The 18,855-nt window shown below is 40.1% G+C and overlaps 1 protein-coding gene across 1 annotated transcript; it reads left to right on the forward strand.

Annotated features, from left to right (window-relative positions):
* The first annotated feature begins 4,015 nt into the window (after nt 1-4,015).
* Nucleotides 4,016-12,949, forward strand: Taar1 (trace amine associated receptor 1). Its single transcript, XM_052750623.1, has 2 exons — nt 4,016-4,352; nt 11,311-12,949. The coding sequence occupies exon 2, from the start codon at nt 11,428-11,430 to the stop codon at nt 12,421-12,423; it is 996 nt and encodes a 331-aa protein (XP_052606583.1). The 5' UTR covers nt 4,016-4,352; nt 11,311-11,427; the 3' UTR covers nt 12,424-12,949.
* Nucleotides 12,950-18,855: the final 5,906 nt, after the last annotated feature.

Here is an 18,855-nt window from a genome sequence, read left to right on the forward strand (position 1 = left end):
ATAGATAAGTTTTGGCACACACTAGGCAAACCCATAAACAATTTTACTGCTATGCTAACTGAATACTATTTCTGGAAAGCAATGGTTTCATGATATAAAGCTACTTGAAAACCTAATAAAAATGTATCTACCACTTCCTAAGCTAATTTAAAAATGAAAGTAAAGAGAGTTTTGTCTTTTTATGGGATTTTTTTTCCCCACAAGGCCACAATGGCCTTCTTGACAGTATGTTTAGAAATAACCACATGTGCATATCCTGTTTGAGGAGGCATTCAGCTGTGGACAGTGCAGGCCCCACTCTGCAATATCACAGAGTTGAAGTCACATCCTTTAACCAAAACCTTTCTCCCACCAGCCCAAAACTGTACTCACTGGGACATTTCTTCATATATTGAACACCTGATGGTTTCTTTATGTTCTTTAATGGCAAATACCTATGAGCATAGTTATCTTCATTTATCTGTTGAAAGTGTAGAGCCTTTTTTGAAAGTTGTTGAAAGTATAGAGCCTGTAGAGTTCTCCTTGTGGGGAAAGGAGAGCTCTTAAATGGAAAGAAGTGTCTTTCTCTAGTCCATAGAGAAAGACAGGTGGAGAGATCCAGATCAAGCCTTTACCAGCGGCACTGGGCAAAGCTGGGAGATGAGAAACAAGGAGAGTCTCTGACACGGGGAATTCTTCAGAAGCCTGAGACATGTCGGCACAGTTTCCAAGAAATAATTAATCATACCGCCCATGACAAGCTTGCAAAGAGGTTTGGATGCAGTTTCTGTGGAGATGAAATTGTTTGCTTTTTATGCCAGCAGAACAGCTAAGCCCATTTGTAAATGTCAAGTGCAGTAGTGGAGATTGGTATCTATTTCCTTATTTTTGCTTCAATCAATTGGTGTTTTGTTTCATTGTAAGTGATATTTCCTCCCTACTTATTTATGACATTCTTAGCAGACTGGAGGAAAGGATATTACAGCAAAAAGTAGCTTTCTCCCCTGATACCGAGGATCTTCTAGCACCATGAACATTAGTTAGTAGGGTTGAGCGCCATCTCAACGTATCCCTGTTTGGTGACATAACTAAGTGCTGTTGTTTGTTTTATTACTCTTGACCATCCTGACTGTGGTAAAATGGAATCTCATGGTAGTTCTAATTTGCATTTCCCTGAAGAACCTCTCACTCCTGACTTGCTTTTGTTCTTTCTATACCCTGGACTTCTCATCCTGTCAAAGTATTGCTTTCTTACCTTCCTTTCCCCGCCATGAGTCCAAACATTTTTATTCTCCCTGATTACTCCCCCCGCCCCCCCAATCCCATTGGACACAGGTTAGGAGAAGCCGAAACCTTCAGCCATGGCCCTTATGCAGCCACAGCACTTCACTTTGGTGACAGCCAAACATGTCTCCTGACATTACTAAATGCTCTCCATATTCCTCTGACAAATCAGGCACCTCAGTCTAACCTTATGCAGTAGAGAGCCTCATTCTTACTCTCCTTAAAGATCTTTTATAGAAGAAAATCTGAATGAAATAAAATAAAGCTACTGAGGATAGCCATCTTCACTTAACTGTCTCTCCCATTCAGTCAGTTTTTACTAAAGTTTTCTACTATTTAAGATTGTGTATGGGACCATAATAACCTTTCTTCTCTTTTTAAAAATAACTGTTTCCCCACTTGTTTGGGAGTCAGAGAACTTACAGAGCCTTAGACTGACCTCAAATTCTCTATGTAGCCAAGAATGAACTTGAATTTCTGATCTTCCTACCTCTGCCTCCCAAGTGATGGATTACAGACATGAACAACCATGGAGACTTTTATGAGGTTCTAGAGATCAGAGCTTCCTGCATGCCAGGCAGGTACTCTACCCCTGAATTATATCTGCAAACACCACAGTGTCTATCAATTATCTGCTACTAAGCATCCTTAAAAGTTGTCCTCTGAAACTAGAGAAATATCTTTAACAATGTAAGTTTGGACATTGGACAAACAGTAGCTTGATTCTTGATTAAGTTCATAATTGAATGGCTGCACAATATTGGAAAAGCCATTTAAGTTCCCCAGTACTTCTTATAATTTGTAGTGAAGGAATAAAGACAAAGAAATACATTCAAAACTTCCTACTCATACTGAAAAATTAAAATCCATTATAAGTAGCAATAGTGTCTTCAAATTTTGTTTTTATTCCAACATCCTTTTCCTCCACGGACTTTTTCTAAGTACATTTAAATTATGTTCTTTCATAAATTTAATTAATCCAGTAGTTATTGCCATGACACATATTAATAAATTATTACCACAAAAACCAGTAACTCAAAATAACAGTGTCTTAGCTATTTTTCTATTGCTGTGACCAAACACCATAACCAAGGCAACTTGTAAAAGAAAGCACTTAATTTGGGACTCACAGTTCCAGAAGATTGGACTCCATGACTGTCATGGCAGGGGAGCATGGCAGCAGTAGGTGGGCATGATTCTGGAGAAGTAGCTGAGAGCTTACATCCTTACTGAGAAACAGGAGGCAGAGAGAGAGTTAACTGGACATGGCACAGGCCTTTGAAACCTCAAAGCCCCTCCCAGTGACACACCTCCTCCAACAAGGCCACAAGTCCTAATCCTTTCCAAACAGTTCCATCAAGTGGGAACCAAGTATTCAAATATATGGATCTATGGGAACCATTTTCATTCAAGTCACCGTAAGGAGCAACTTACACCCACCTATCTGTGGAGGCTGCTAGGGAGGCTCTGCTGTGTACTGTATCTCTTCAGGTCTCCATCCTTCTTGGACAGTGGGTTAGCTGGGGTGATGGCACAGAAGACATTCAGAAACACATGAGCATCCCTATGGGCTAGGTTTCAAATGGAAAAATCTTTATATCTGTCTACATTCACTTGGCCAGGACAAGTAAAACAGCAAAGCTCAAAATCAAAGGGTGGGGTGGGGAATGGAGAGATGGCTCAGTGGTTCAGAGCACTGGGGTCAGAAGTTAAGAGATCTGTGCTCTTCCAGAAAACCTGCATTTCGTTCCTAGCACCCACATAGTGGCTCACAACTATTTGTAACTCCAGTCTCGGGGGATCCAATGCCCTCTTCCTCAGGCCCTGCAAGCGTGTGGTGCACAAACATACATGCACACAACTTCCCATATATAATAAAATTAAATTAAAGGGCAGGCATGTACCTTTTACTCACAATGAAGTCGAGAGAGTTAAGAGCCTAAAGAGCTGGGAGTAAAACTCAGTCTATCCCAGCATCCCATTGTAAGGTTGCAGTCTCAAATGGATGAGAAGCCTCGCTCCAGCTGTTCATTTAGCTACAGTCAAGGAGCTCTCTGTGTGAGAAAAGGATCAATTTAGAAATTTTATATGTAGGAATGGAAATAAGGTGATAGGTAAATATTTGTGACTATAGAACCTCAAGGACAAGATTATTGTCTAGATATGGTTTATAACATTACTCAAAAAGAAAGAGAATAAAATAGCAAATTCCGGAGATGATTAAACAAGGTAGGGATGTTTTTTCTAGTGGAAGTCTTTGCCCCTTGCTTTTTGCTTTCTGCCTTCATCTGTACTGGATCAGAATATAAAACATTTCCTTTTTAGCTTTAAAGTCATTCAAAGTGTTATTATTTTTACTATTATTATTAGTTTGTAATTAATATATCAAAATCGTACTTTTGTGGTAAAGTATTTTCTAACTGTAAAGTATTTTAGGTTTCGGTACATTCAAACTACAAAAAAAAAATCCATCTGGTGGATATCTGACATCTGCTTCTGTAATGAATAAGTTTTTAAGTACTTGCTGTTTCCTTTGTATGTGTGGCTAATAGAGGAGTCCTTTGCTTTCAGATCAATCAACAATTACGGCAGGTAAAATGGATATGTGATATCATTTATATTCTGCTAATGCTGATGGCTGTGATTATGGGTGGCCCATCCCTGGGTTTATTTTTAAAGTCATGGTAATATTTACCCTGGCTATTTGGCTTGCTCACAGCGAACTTCCGCGTGGCGGCTCAGCATTCAAGCACCTTCCTGCTGTATTGATAGCTCACAGGTAGCTTGTTTCAGAAAGATTTATTATCAGCTTATCGGTTTCATATTTTAATATTCGTGCCATTCTCTGTGTGTGCTGGCTATCCAGCGTCATAAACCAGTAGTGGGCTCTCTGCAGTAGCAGATGAACAAGAGGCCGATGAGAGCAGCCTGCCCCCAAAGGCAGGATTTCTGCTGTTGGCTCCAGCATGGGTTCTGTTCCTTTTTTTCCAGAGAAGATAGATCTGTGGACACTCACCATCTGGAGCGGACCCTAGAGACCCACCCTCTTGAGGTGCGGAGCCGTCTTTTATTTGGAGGGAAAGCCAAAGGTAATGAGATCCATCAACTGCTTGGTGTTCACTCAGAAACTAGAATTTAGAATTATCTAGTGCAATGATAAACAACGTTTCTATAATTTAGTTGCATAGCAGCTGCTTTAGTAAAGGAAATACGCTTTAAAAATTATTTTTGACAATATGCTTTACACACAACTTTTCATCTACAGAAAGCTAGGAAACCTGAGGACTGAAGCCCATGGTTGTGCAGCTCCTGGAAGTCAAGGCGCTCCATGTTACAGGCGTTGCTAGCTTGACTTGATTAGGATAGTGTCACGGATTATTTTAGACGTTTTGAAATTAAAGTGTATCTTATTGTCACCCTATACCAAAGTAGGATACTAAATTGTTAAAGTATGAATTGAGGCATTTATGATAGTAATATTATTTTGTGAGAAAATGTTGGCATATTCCAAATTACTTCGAGCATGCATGCATGCATACATATGTAAGTGTGTGTGTGTGTGTGTGTGTGTCTGTGTGCATACATGCTCTTTATTAGGTCAACTAACTCGAGCATCTTTTCCCCACTAAAGTATCAGGTAAACTTCATTCATGTACCTCACGCCTGCTAGAGTAGCAGAAACCTGTTCATCACAACCTACGGGGGAATCATTTTAATTTTTTTTGTTTGTCTGTGTTGATGTGTCAAAAAAAACCACAAAAAACTAGTGGGTTTTGCCACCTATCCTGCTCTGCATTAGGGGAATGTTTGGCTTCTGGTCATGTTCCTTCTCAAGCATGATGATTTCAGCATTGGGAAAGGCTCCATCCCCAGCCCCATGCCTATTTCCTCCTGTAAAAATAAGAATTTGTCAAAAATACTTTCAGCATTTGAATAAAGGATACAGGATGAGACACAGAGCTGTAAAATATTTTAAAATAGAATTATTCTTAAATTTATATCTAATTTCATTTCCAAATTTGCATGGTAGAAAACAAGACCTGAGTTTAAATCAGGAACTTAGCACAAGTGTGTTTTAAATATAAAGGTAAAGGGATAAACATTTCATAAAAAGAAGTATAGATGCAAGAGAAACAAATGACTTAAGTTTGTTAATAATTATTCACCAAGTCATAGATAATACATTTAATATTATTAGATACGCTTCACTGGGTATGATAGTAAGGCAGTCATAGAAGGAATTATGGAATAGACAAAGAAGAAAGAGTAACTGATTGCCCAGGGAAATCGATTGCTAAATTTGGTGTGATTGATTCTGTTTTTGTTATGTATTTATTTGTTCAGTTTCAATTTCACCATCCCTGGGAAAACACTATGGAATACTCAGTAATTATTTTCATGCTTATGTAATTGCATATCAAATACATTTTTATATGCTACATATGTTAAATAGGAATAATTTATATTTATTATATTATTAAATATTAAACATTAAATATAAATATAAAATACTATAAATGAACTTGGCATATGGGATTTTAAAATACCCTAATACCTAACACTGAGAAAAATCATGTTTCAATGCTTTTTGTTTACCTTAAAAGATAATATTCCATCTTCCTATGCTTTTAGATAAAAGAACCAGCCCATTATGTTTAACACGTTATTGAATATACATCATATATCTAATGATATGTACCTGAAATGAAGTCAGACTATTTCAGTTATTTTCAATGTTATAAAAACTATTACACTGAGCATTTACTGAGTCTACAATCTGAGCATTTTAAACTTTAACATAATGCTAATAAAATTGGGTGTCTGGGTGCATTCCTGCAGCCCAAGTTCTTAGGAGGTCAAAGCAGGAGAATGGCAAATTCTAGACTGGACATAGTAAAACCTGTCACAAACAGCATCTCATATGCCAACGTGGTAAAATTTAATTTCTTCACTCCCACTTACCTCTCTTCCTCTCTGGGAGGTATCAAAGTAGTTCAAAAAGTGAGTGCCAGGTAAATATTAAGGTTTCCTTGAATTAATTGACTTACTCATCCTTCATTCATTGAGAAAAAGTATAATATAGCCCAGGTTGGCTTCAAACTCCCTATGTAGGCTAACCTCCAACCTTTGGCCTTTACTCCCTGAGCCTTTCAATCACAAGCATCCCTAGACTAACAGAAATAGCTAAATTTTAAATTTTCAGTGCTCAGAATTAAAATCAGAAGTTCTCAAATGCTAGGCAAGTACTCTAACACTGAAATACACCAATAGCCTCAAAGTTAATATTTTCATTTAAAAATCCTTATGCTATGCAAACATAATTCTTTTTAAATTAAAAAAAGTGTAGTCTGTGTGTGCACATGGCATGGTGCTAGTGTGGAGGTCAGAGGTCAGAGGTCAGTTCTGTGGAGTCTGTTCTCTCCTTCCACCTCCGAGTGGGTCTAGAGGTTGAACTCAGGTCAGCATGGTGGTAAGAGCTTTACTCACCGAGCCTTCTCTTCAGTCTTGCGATTCTTTTTATTATTATTATTGTTGTTGTTGTTGTTGAGACAGGGTCTTACTATGTAGCCTTGGCTGACCTGGAGCTTGTGATACAGACCAGGCTGGACTTGAGCTCACAGAGATTCACCTGCCTCTGCCTCCTGATTAAAGGCATGCACCACCACAGACAGCAATTCTTGTTTATTTAAAATCAAACTTAATTGAGAAAACATTACTCTCTGCTGTTGATTTTATTCTTCATGACTTCAGATGTAAATGCTTCTATAAAATATGTTTTCTACAGAAATGTTTTTTTTTTTGTATTGAGTTTTCCGAGATTCTTTTAAGAGGTGATTGTTTTCCCCCCCACCCCCATCCATATAGACACCATTATGGCTGAATATAGGTCTGCTGAATTGTCATTTCATTTTCTGAGAGTTTAAAATGATTCCCTGCCCGTTGGCTTCCCAAATGTAGATATGTTAGCCACAGCTTGATATTCTTATTCTTATTTCCCCCATTCTCCACTTTTCCTCCCTGCCTGCCTTCTCCTGCCCCTCCCTCCCAGGGCCTTACTGATGTTAGGCGTGGATGGCTCTCTCACTCAAGGGAGGCCTAAACTCTAGTGCTAGGAAAGGAAGGCACAGGAGGCTGGGTGGTTGAAAAGAGTGCACGTAGGAGGGAGACAAAGACATTTCATTTCCAGGCACACAGGCTGACAGGTAGACTGGGGAAGGTGGAGACAAAGGCTAGAGACCTGTGACTTCAAGACTTGTGGGGTATGCAGCAGAGAAGACTGCTCAGACACGGGTTTAAGCCAAGAGAAAGTCTTTGTTAGTGGGCCAGCGGCTACTCTGGATGTTCGGGATCCCAGTGTAGTCCGGAGCCTTTCTTTGAGTCTTTTTTAAAAGGCTCAACCTTTAAACCTATGTTCAGGTTTGACACACTTCAGTTAACAAGAACAGTTAGCCAGAAGCAGAACTATAGAAACCAAGAAGCAAGGTCAGTACATTTAGAGACTTTCCCAGACTTTGATGCATTATGTGTTTGTTTTCATTTTGGCAGATGGTACTGCCTACATGCTGAGTTTTGCAGCCTGAATGGTACTTTCATCATGGAGTGTGGAGGCCTGTTAAGGTCTGGGGACCTGTTACAAGGCCATGTGCAGATAAAGCCTACACATTTGTGGCATTCTATAAGAGATAGTTCCATAGCAGATATACTACTGTTTTCTTTCGGGTTCCCTTGATATCTGGTGTCAGTCATTTTGTGCTGACTCATAGCCACAGCACACCACATCCAGTGGCTTGTTCCTCACGGCTTGCTCAGTCGGCTTTCTTATAGATCCCAGGACCACCAGCCCAGGGACGGCCCCACCCACGATGGGCTGAGCCCTTCCCCATCAATCACTGATTAAGAAAATGCTTTACAGGCTTGCCTACAGCCGGATCTTATGGAGGCATTTTCTTGACTGAGGTTCCCTCCTCTCAGATGAGGGAACTTTAGCTTGTATCACGTTGACATAAAACTGACCAGCACATGTCCTGAAGGAAGAAAGCGAGAGAGACACGGAGAAGGAGAGTTCAGGAGAGTCCAGCTGTTGTGTTTCTCCTGCAATGTGGTGGGTTCACATCACAGCTGGCAGCACTATCCTGCAAGGTGGGATCTTACAACATGTCAAAGTTCGGCAGTTAAGGAACAGGTATCTGTTAACAGTTGTGTAATTGTTAACAATTGTATAATTTGGGAATGTTTGATTCTCATTAGGTCTGTAGGACTTTCTCATCTGTCCTTTTTGTCTCCTTTGTATATCACAGATTTGTTGTCCTCAGCAAGCTCATCAGACTCAATTGACTGTCAGTAGTTCTCAGTTATAATGGCTGCATTTGATCTTTGACCCCCCACCCTCACACCACCTCACCCATGACTCTAACTCAATGATTGTCTCTTTCTGGGGAAGCTTGGGGCCCTTTTCCTTTCACTTTATGATAGATTCTTCTTATTATTTAATTTCCTGTTTTTCATGGATGTTTGAGACATGTTTGAGACATGCTTGTAGAGGCCCAAGATTGATGTTCGAAATCATCCTCAATAGCCCTTCCATCTTGTTCAATGAGGCAGCATCTCTCAGTCAAACACAGAGCTCAACAATATGATGAGTCTTGGTAGGCCGCTTATTTTGGGGGTCCCCTGTCTATACCTTTCTCACCAGTATTTATGTGCATTCCAGGGATCTGAACTCCAGGCTGTGCTTTAAGGACGAGCTATCTCCCAGGTGCAGTTTATAATGAATTTTTCTACCTGATAACAAAAACAGCAACATTCTCCTCTGCTCCATATCATTTATTAAATATACATAAACCTTCTATAGAGTTCCTTCATAATCTTCACCTTTTACCAAGGACAGTGAACAGGGAACCAATTCATTCTTTCCTAGCTTAGATGCTAATGCTCATGTCAGGACTCTAGAATAAGCCAAAAGCAAGTTCAATTTGAAAAAATATACAGCTTTGGAGAAAGCTTTCCTTTCAGCCTTTGATGTGTCAAGGACAAGCAGGGTTGTTTTTCCCAAAATGATTACACCTGGATTCCCCCCCCCCCCCCCCCCCCCCCCCCCCCCCCCCCCCCGAGACAGGATTTCTCTGTGTAGCTTTGCGCCTTTCCTGGAACTCGCTTTGGAGACCAGGCTGGCCTCGAACTCCCAGAGATCCTCCCGCCTCTGCCTCCCGAGTGCTGGGATTAAAGGCGTGTGCCACCACCACCCGGCTTACACCTGGATTTTGAAAGTTTTATTTATACTCTGATTAGTGAAAAAAAAATCCCACAAATCTATCACTGCTTCCTTAGTTTTCACCCAGAAAGCTGTAAAACTTCCCTGAATTTCACAGAACCTCTGCCTTGACCAGTGATGAAAAAAGTCACCTAGTTTGTGTAAATCACAGAAGTCCGTTTGTAACCCTCTCTCCGAGGACAGGACAGAAGTGATAGCCCAGCCACATGAAAACAGGACTCAGAATCGGAAGAATGAGAGGCTCGATGACTCTATCAGAGGGCTGCCGATCAGCAGGATGCAGCACGCACATGCACGCAGATGAGACCAATTCCTGGGGTACATGTCACTGAAATTTATGGTCTTAATACAAGACAGGGGTAGGCATGGGACATCACGGTACAACTTCCCTCAACCTCTAATCCCTGAGTAGATCCCATGTCTGCTTGGGTCATAGGATTGGCACTGAGTCCATATTTTGTGTTATTACTATTTTATATTACATTAATATTCTAGGAAAATATACATTGAAATACATGCTCTTCCATATTAATGCTGTTTTCTTGGTTGGGAATCACTCTTGTAAGAACACCAGAAAAAATAGCACGGAAACCATTCGGGAAGTTGTCATTCGCGTAGTCTAGCAGATAATGGCTTGGACTAAAATGGCTATCAGTAAGTGGTCTAGGTCTAGACATATTTTCCATGGAGAGCCAAGATAAATTTTTTGTCAGGTAGGTATGTTTAGCCTGAGAAAAAAGAATTGCATCAAGATTTTGGAATTCAGGAGTTATTATTATTATTATTAATTGTGTGTGTGATGGCAAGTATGTTCAATTAAGAAGATACGTTTGGGAGTCTTTCCCTCCTTTTACCACATGCAATCAAACTCCAATCACCAGGCTGGCATGGCAAGTATTTTCACCCATTTATCCTGGATCAAGTACTCTCAAAGTGGACCTCATATCTCCAAGATGTACAGGGCAGAGAATGAGGAAGATTCAGGCACGTGATGTAAAAGAGATGGAGAGCTTGATCTAGACATGTCAAGAGATGATATCTTCCAGCAGGCAAGAAATCCTAAGCCAGAGTTGGGGAGGCAAGACTGGGGTAGATGCATGCATTGAGACTTGTTGGCTTGTAGATTATTTTAAAATCACAAGATCATGAGAAACTGGGAAGAAGTTGTTGAAGGGAGCAGGGGTATGTGAGAGGAGACGGACAAGGAACTGTGACAGAAAGGAGCAGCTTATAAAGTTGCAAAACTTGTAAGGGATGGTGACCCGGGAACCACAGAAAGGATCTAGTTGAAGGAGTGACTAAGATACCAGGCAAAATGTGGTCCAAAGACTTACTGCTGAGTTTGGTAATCTAGTAGTAAGTTGGCTAAGAATGACTTTGATAGAGTATTGATGGAAAATCTTACCAGGGCATACTCAAAAAGCTATTTTAAATCTATCCTCAGCCAACTTAAATCTGGCCCATAGAGTATAAGCCTTCCAACTCTGTCTTTCTTCAGACAAAGACTGTTTCCAAATCATCATTTGATTTTCTCTGGATTTTAAACATGGAGGTTTTATGTGCTGATTTTATTTCATTCCAAGTTTTATATTTTAGCACAACGTCCAGCTCCAACTAGGTATTAAACATACTTTGGATTGAAGCATTAAACTAACCTTGGGAATAAAACTTCAGAAGCAGATATTCTTCACCAAGAACATGGAAATATGGTATAAAAGGAATGAGTAAGGTGCTGGTCACTTAATCGTTTCTCTTCTTCTTTTTACTTCTCTCAGGTATATATGCCCATAAAAAATGAAAAGAGATGGAACTCTAACCCAACTATGGATTCTGGAGAAAGATTGCTCAGCAGCCTAAGGGAAAAACTAGCCTATGTGTAGTTATTTACAGTGATGCATCTTTGCCACGATATTAATATTTCCCAAATGAACAGCAACTGGTCAAGGGATGTCCGTGCTTCCCTGTATAGCTTGATGTCACTCATAATTCTGGCCACTCTGGTTGGCAATGTGATAGTAATAATTTCTGTATCCCATTTCAAGCAACTTCATACACCCACAAATTGGCTCCTTCATTCCATGGCCACTGTGGACTTCCTGCTGGGCTGCCTGGTGATGCCTTACAGCATGGTGAGAACAGTTGAGCACTGTTGGTATTTTGGAGAAATTTTCTGTAAAGTTCACACCAGCACCGATATTATGCTGAGCTCAGCATCCATTTTCCACTTATCCTTCATTTCCATTGACCGATACTATGCTGTGTGCAACCCGTTAAGATACAAAGCCAAGATCAATACCTTGACTGTTTTTGTGATGATCGCCATTAGTTGGAGTGTTCCTGCTGTTTTTGCCTTTGGAATGATCTTCCTGGAGCTGAACTTAAAGGGAGTTGAAGAACTGTATCACAAACAGGTTGACTGCCTGGGCGGCTGTTCTGCCTTCTTTAGCAAAGTACCTGGAGTGCTGGCCTTCATGACTTCTTTCTATATACCTGGATCTGTCATGTTATTTGTTTACTATAGAATATATTTCATAGCTAAAGGACAAGCAAGGTCAATTAATGGCACGAATCTTCAAATTGGATTGGAAGAGAAACACAGAACGCCACAAAACAAAGAAACAAAAGCCGCCAAGACCTTAGGGATTATGATGGGTGTTTTCCTCATATGCTGGTGCCCCTTCTTTTTCTGCATGGTCCTGGACCCTTTCCTGGGCTATCCTATTCCACCCACTTTGAATGATGCACTAAATTGGCTTGGGTACCTGAATTCTGCCTTCAACCCAATGGTTTATGCCTTTTTCTATCCCTGGTTCAGAAGAGCATTGAAGATGATTATCTTTGGCAAAATTTTCCAGAAAGATTCATCTAGGTCTAAGTTATTTTTATAGTGCAGTCTGTGAAACCATTATATTTTACTGTTTTGTAAAACAGTTGGTGGTTGTATTTATGAAAATAGTGAACCAACCACAGGCATTAACTTCATGGACTAGTTTTTTTTTCCAGACAGGGATACTCTGTGTAGTTTTGGTGCCTATCTTGGATCTGTCTCTATAGACCAGGCTAGTCTCGAACTCACAGAGATCTGCCTGTCTCTGCCTCTTGAGTGCTGGGATTAAAGGCGTGTGCCACTGCTACCCAGCAACTTTATGGACTTTTAAAATCAGTTATTTGAGTTAAAATGTATATGATGAATTAAACTTTGATGTTTGTATATGAGCTGATATTTGGCATGGAGTAGATGTGGTCTTTGACATTTTTGTTATGCAGGCTTAACTGTGGTAAATGCAGTATTAAAGACTTACATGTAAAAGAATTGTCCCTTCCCTTAGAAGACCTTCTATGAATTGACAGTAGTAGTTTATTCATTCAGCAATTGAATCACAAGACTGAATTTAGGGTACAAACTAGAAGGAATTTGCCATATACACATACACACAGATATACACACATAAATACATATATATACATATATATATACATATATATATATATATGTATATATATATGAAAGCAGGGAAAGTAATAGTGGTTTCCAATTAGATAATCTAATAGGAAGTCAGAAAATATTATAAATTATATACATTGATTTGAAATTAAGGCATTTCTCAAATAGATTTTATGGAATTAGCTTCAAGTTAAGCATTACTAGAAATATGGATTTATTTAATAACAGTGACATTTTCATGACCAAATTAAAGAAAGGTAGCTAATTAAAAAATAACTAACATGTACATTCCATTGTCTGTTCATACGGATGTATTAAATCCTTCTATCTCCAGACATAGTGGCGTACATCTGTAATCTCAGCACTGGAGAGGCAGAGGCAGAAGGATTGCCTTATATTGAAGGCCAGCCTGGCAAACACAGCAAATTCCAGGGTTGCAGAGTAAGACCCTGTCTCAAAACAAACAAACCAGTTGGAAACTACACAATCCTTCCATCTGTTGTTATACTGCACTCTAAGATTATATTGTCTAATTGATTTGGCTCTAGTACACTTTTAACAACAGTATAGCTGGCCTGTGAAGGTAGTACATTATAATACAAGTTGCTTCTCCTCAGTCTTAAACACTACTTTCAATTCCTTTCCTTGTGAGACTGGTTTGTTAAATTTCAAAAAGGAAACAAATGTTTTTGAAGAATTTTCTACGCTTTACAGTGAGTTTCTGTTGTTTTCTTTATTTATTCCAAGATGTTTCTCAAAGATTATTTCTATGGCTCTAGAAATGAAGACCCAAGGATCCAGAAATAACTGTCTGGATTTATGTGCAGTCATGTAGACGTGTGGCTAGAAGACAATAAGCTGTGATTTAATAGTAATAAACTGGATGAAATTGAAAAAATATATTTTATTGTAACCATTATTGCTGGTATACAATAAAGTTTATATATAATTTCATTTGATTTGTTTGTGTTTCCATAATAGACAAGCATACTATCCTTAATATTGTTTTAACTTTTAAGTAATTACTATTTTTTTTGTTGTTGAGACAGTCTCACTGTGTAGTTTGATTAGCCTAGAATTTGCTATGTAGACCAGGCTGGCCTCAAACTCACAGAGATCTGCCTGCCTCTGCCTGGTAAGTGCTGGGATTTAAAGTATATGCCACTACATCCAGCCATTAAGGTTTTTATATACATATTCCTTACTGTGCTCTTAGTCAGAATTTCTAGAACAATATTGAACAATATTGAATAGAACAATAATGAATTAATGACTACTAAGGTTTTTTATTAAATCTGTATCAATCTTTGTTTTTCTTCAAACAAGTTCACGACTCACATAATTCTGCATTTTTACTTAGTACCAACCCCTTTAACATTTCTGCTTCTTTGTAGGCTCTGGTTTAATACTCTCAAGAGATAGCCAAACAGGAGAAAAGGCCTGCTTTGTCTTTACCACAGTCCCAGCTTTATGGAACCCATATCTTTCCATGCAGAAGACATTTTTTTGTGTTTTGATTGTCTACTCTCCAGCTGGAAACCAGTGAGCTTACAGGAGATTTTCCATTTCAACTGGACAGAATCTTTTCTAACTTCCATGGGGCTCTGGGGCTCCTGGCCTCTGGTCTTTTAACTAAACAGATGAGTGTATGACCTAAGTTAAAATTTTCAGAAGAGGGCTGGAGAGATGGCTCAGAGGTTAAGAACACTGGCTGTTCTTCCAGAGGTCCTGAGTTCAATTCCCAGCACCCGTATGGTGGCTCACAACCATCTGTAATGAGATCTGGCTCCCTCTTCTGGCCTGCAGGGATACATGCAAACAGAACACTGTATACATAATAAATAAATAAATCTTTTTTTTTTTTGGTTTTTCGAGACAGGGTTTCTCTGTGTAGCTTTGCGCCTTTCCTGGGACTCACTTGGTAGCCCAGGCTGGCCACGAACTCACAGAGACCCGCCTGGCTCTGCCTCCCGAGTGCTGGGATTAAAGGCGTGCGCCACCACTGCCCAGCAAATAAATCTTAAAAAAATTTTTCAGAAGAGTTTTCTTCAGAATTTGAATCTCTATAAATGTGAGCAGGTTGTGATCCTTCATATCATCATTAGGAAAGAGCCAAAGGGATGTGGAGTTTCAGTTCATGCGAGTAAGGTCATAGTCAGACTTCTCCCAATCTGTCCATTTCCAAAATGAGTTGTGCAGCCTTTCTCAGACCCATGAGTCCCAGGTAGGCTTCCGTGAAAAGCTTTTAGTTATATCGATGGAAAAGCTCTTATTGTAGAAGAATACAACTGTTCCAAGAAAACAATTACAACAGCATGAATATTTCTTTCTAAGTCAATTTATGATAAAAAATAATTTCATTTTCCATGTTCCACTAAAACCATCATATACATTTTCATTCCAGGTCAGGTAGTGATGTATTAGCAAGGACATTTGTTGGAAATGAATCATTAATAATGGCTCTGTTTTAAGAGGTGAGTGAGCTAGGAGGTTCCATCATGATTTTAAATTGTATCTGGAAATCAACACTCTAGTCTTTGCAAAGTCATACATATTTGCCAGAAAGTGGAACAAACTGGGCAAACTGACCCACGGAGGGTTTTGACAAGTCACACGTTCTGTTTAACTGTGCCAATGTCACCAGCCGAGAGCTTGGATAGTAAATGTAAAAGATACATGAAGAATGATTTGTTTTTTCTAAAACAGTGGTTTTTATTATTTATCTTAGTTATTTTAAAAAACAGAACTCTGTGTGTGTGTGTGTGTGTGTGTGTGTGTGTGTGTGTGTGTGTGTGCGCGCGCGCGCGCGCATATGCACATAATTACAGGTCCAAGAAGAGGAATTTCTATCCCCTGCAGCTAGAATTACAGGCAGATTTGAGTTGCCCAACATCATTGCTAGGAACTGAATCTGGGTCCTCTGCAAGAGCCGCACATTTTCTGAAACACTGAGCTCTCTCTCTCCATCACAAATAGTTGGATCTATAGAAGTATTTTGAAAATATTTGTGTGTGTATGTGTGTGTGTCGTGGTGTGTCATGTCTGTGTTCATATGTGAGATGCTCAGATGCACAGGTGGAGGACAGAGGAGGACATCAGATGTCCTGCTCTGTCATTCTCCACCCTGTTCCCTTGAGACAGGGCTTCTCTCTTTTTATTTTATTTTTTGAACTTTCAGATAGTTGTTGCAAACTTTAATACTAAGCATCATGTATGCAATGCTGAAAACCACAGTGTTAACACAGACTTAAACAATGTTTGTCTTAAAGGACAAAAAGTAGGGAAAGCTTTGGCATTGATCTTTCATATACATTGACAGTTACTGTTTATTTTATTTTATTTTTTAATTAAGACTTTTTTTATTCATTTTACATACCAATCACAGATCCCCCTCTTCCCTCCTCCTGTCCTTCCAGCTTTCCTCCCCCCAAACCACTACCCATTCCCTCCTACAAGAAGGTAAAGCCTCCCATGGGGAGTCAGCAGAGCCTGGTACATTCAGTAGAGGCAGGTCCAAGCCCCTCCCCCTGCCTCAAGTCTATGTGAGTTGTCCCACCACAGGTAGTGAGCCCCAAAAAGCCAACTCAAGCACCAGGGATAGATCCTGTTTCTTATGTGAAACAGATCTAGGGATATTTAGAAGCATTTTTTTTTCACCTCACAAAGCAAGTTATCCTTCCAATAAATTCAGAACTCATTATAGTTTTAAAAGAAGCCGAATTAGCAAATGTGTCTGTCTCATAAGATTTTACAGAACTCCAGTACACTAACATTTAGCCAACTAACAGGACTATCAATAACATCATTCTTAGATGTACTGTATATAACTGGTCTTAGCTAGAATGACCCTTATAATTCAACCTTGTTGTAATCAAAGCAGAACTTGTTTCTCAGGATGTCATCATGAAGGTTAGTCTAGCAATAGCTTCATGGTTTTTATTTTATTTTATTTATTCATTTTATATACCAACCACAGATCCCCCCCTTCATCCCTCCTCCTACCCCCTTGCCTCTCTCCCCTCCAAGTCACCCCTCGTCCCCTCCTCCAACAGGGTAAGCTCTCCCATGGGGGAATAGCTAAACCTGGTACGTTCAGTTGAGGCAGGACCAAGCCCCTCCCCACTGCATCAAGGGTGAGCAAGGTGTCTGACCATAGGTAATGAGGTTCAGGAAGCCAGTTCATGCACCAGGGATTGTAACACGAATTTTAAAATGGTCTTTTAATAAAAAACCCAGAACCAGATATTGGGGTAAATGTTGAAAGATCAGAGAGACAAAGGAACAAGCCACTGCCATGTCTTACCTCTAGGACTCCTCAGCCTGAAAGAACCTCAGCTCCTGTCTCCTCGTGCCTTATATACCTTTCTCCTCCTAGCCATCACTTCCTTCCCAGTGCTGGCATTAACGGCGTGTGTGCTTCCCAAATACTGGGGTTAAAGGTGTGTGCTACCACTGCCTGGCTCTGTTTCTCTCCTAGACTGAGTCAATCCCATGTAGTCTAGGGTGGCTTTGAATTTACAGAGATCCAGACTAATCTCTACCTCCTGAGTGCTAGGATTAAAGGTGTGTGCCACCACTGCCTCGCCTCTGTGTTTAATCTAGTGGATTGTTCTGTTCTCTGATCTTCAGGCAAATTTTATTAGGGTACACAATATATCACCACAAGGGATAGATCCTGATCACACTGCCAGGGGCCCCTCAAACACACCCAGCTACACAACTGTCTACCGTATGCAGAGGGTCTAGTACAGTCCCATGCATGTTCCACAGCTGTTGGTCTAAAGTTCCTGCGTTCCTTTGAGCTTGGTTCAGTTGTCTCTGTAGATTTCCCCATCACGATCTCTACCCCCACCCCTTGCTCATATAATCCCTCCTCCCTCTCCTTGACTGGACTCCCAGAGCTCGGCCTAGTGCTTGGTTGTGAATCTCTGCATCTGCTTCCATCAGTTACTGAATGAAATCTCTATGATGACAACTAGGGTAGTCACCAATCTGATTACCAGGGTAGGCCAGCTGGGGGAGGGATGGAGTGGGAGAGCAATGAAAGAGATATCTTGATAGGGGGAGATATTATGGGGTAAGGAGAAACCTGGTGCTAAGGAAATTCCCAGGAATCCACAAGGATGACTCTAGCTTAGACTACTAGCAATAGTGGAGAAGGTACCTGAGACAGCGTTTCTCACTGACCCTGGAGATAGACTGGTGACCAGGAAGTCCAAACAATTCTATTTCTGCCCTTTACCACTCTGGGGTTCAGGCACCCAAATGGCTACATCTGGTTATTCCCTGAGTGCTGGTAATTTGAACTCTGGTCCTCATGGTTGTTCAGCAAATGCTTTTACCAAGAGCCATCCTCCAAGCCCCCATTTTATTTGTTTGTTTGCTTGTTTTGAGACAGGGTCTCACTGTGTAACCCTTGCTGCCCTGGAATTTGCTTTGTAGGGCAGCCTGTCCTTGAACTCACAGGGATCTGCTTGCTTCTGCCTCCTGAGTGCTGGGTTTAAAGATGTGCATCACCACACCTACCCTTAGTATATTTTAATATAGACTTTATGCACGAGTCAGGAGAAAGGCATTCAGAAATAAAGATACACCCCAGAGCATGGATGTGCACTTCTCTGAGTCACTCATGATTTTGAAAATTTAGTAAGACCACAACATATAACAAAACAATTCTTTAATAGCTGGAATGGACACCCAAATAACTTAGACAATCTAGATACACATGCAATTTTCAGAACATTTGATCATAGCTCACTGGATATGTGCACAGTCGTAAAAACAGACAAAGACCGCAAAATTCACTTTTGACAGATCCTTGTTATTTTTTCTTTATCTCCTCTTTTGCTAAAATTCCTTCCAAGAGGCTTCATAA

This window comes from Peromyscus californicus, unplaced genomic scaffold (assembly GCF_007827085.1).
Source record: "Peromyscus californicus insignis strain IS unplaced genomic scaffold, ASM782708v3 Scaffold_22__1_contigs__length_63687245, whole genome shotgun sequence".
Lineage (NCBI taxonomy): Eukaryota > Metazoa > Chordata > Mammalia > Rodentia > Cricetidae > Peromyscus > Peromyscus californicus.

Excerpts from the sequence above, each read along its gene's own strand:
- Taar1 (XM_052750623.1), top strand. The coding sequence starts at position 11,428 with ATGCATCTTTGCCACGATATTAATATTTCCCAAATGAACAGCAACTGG.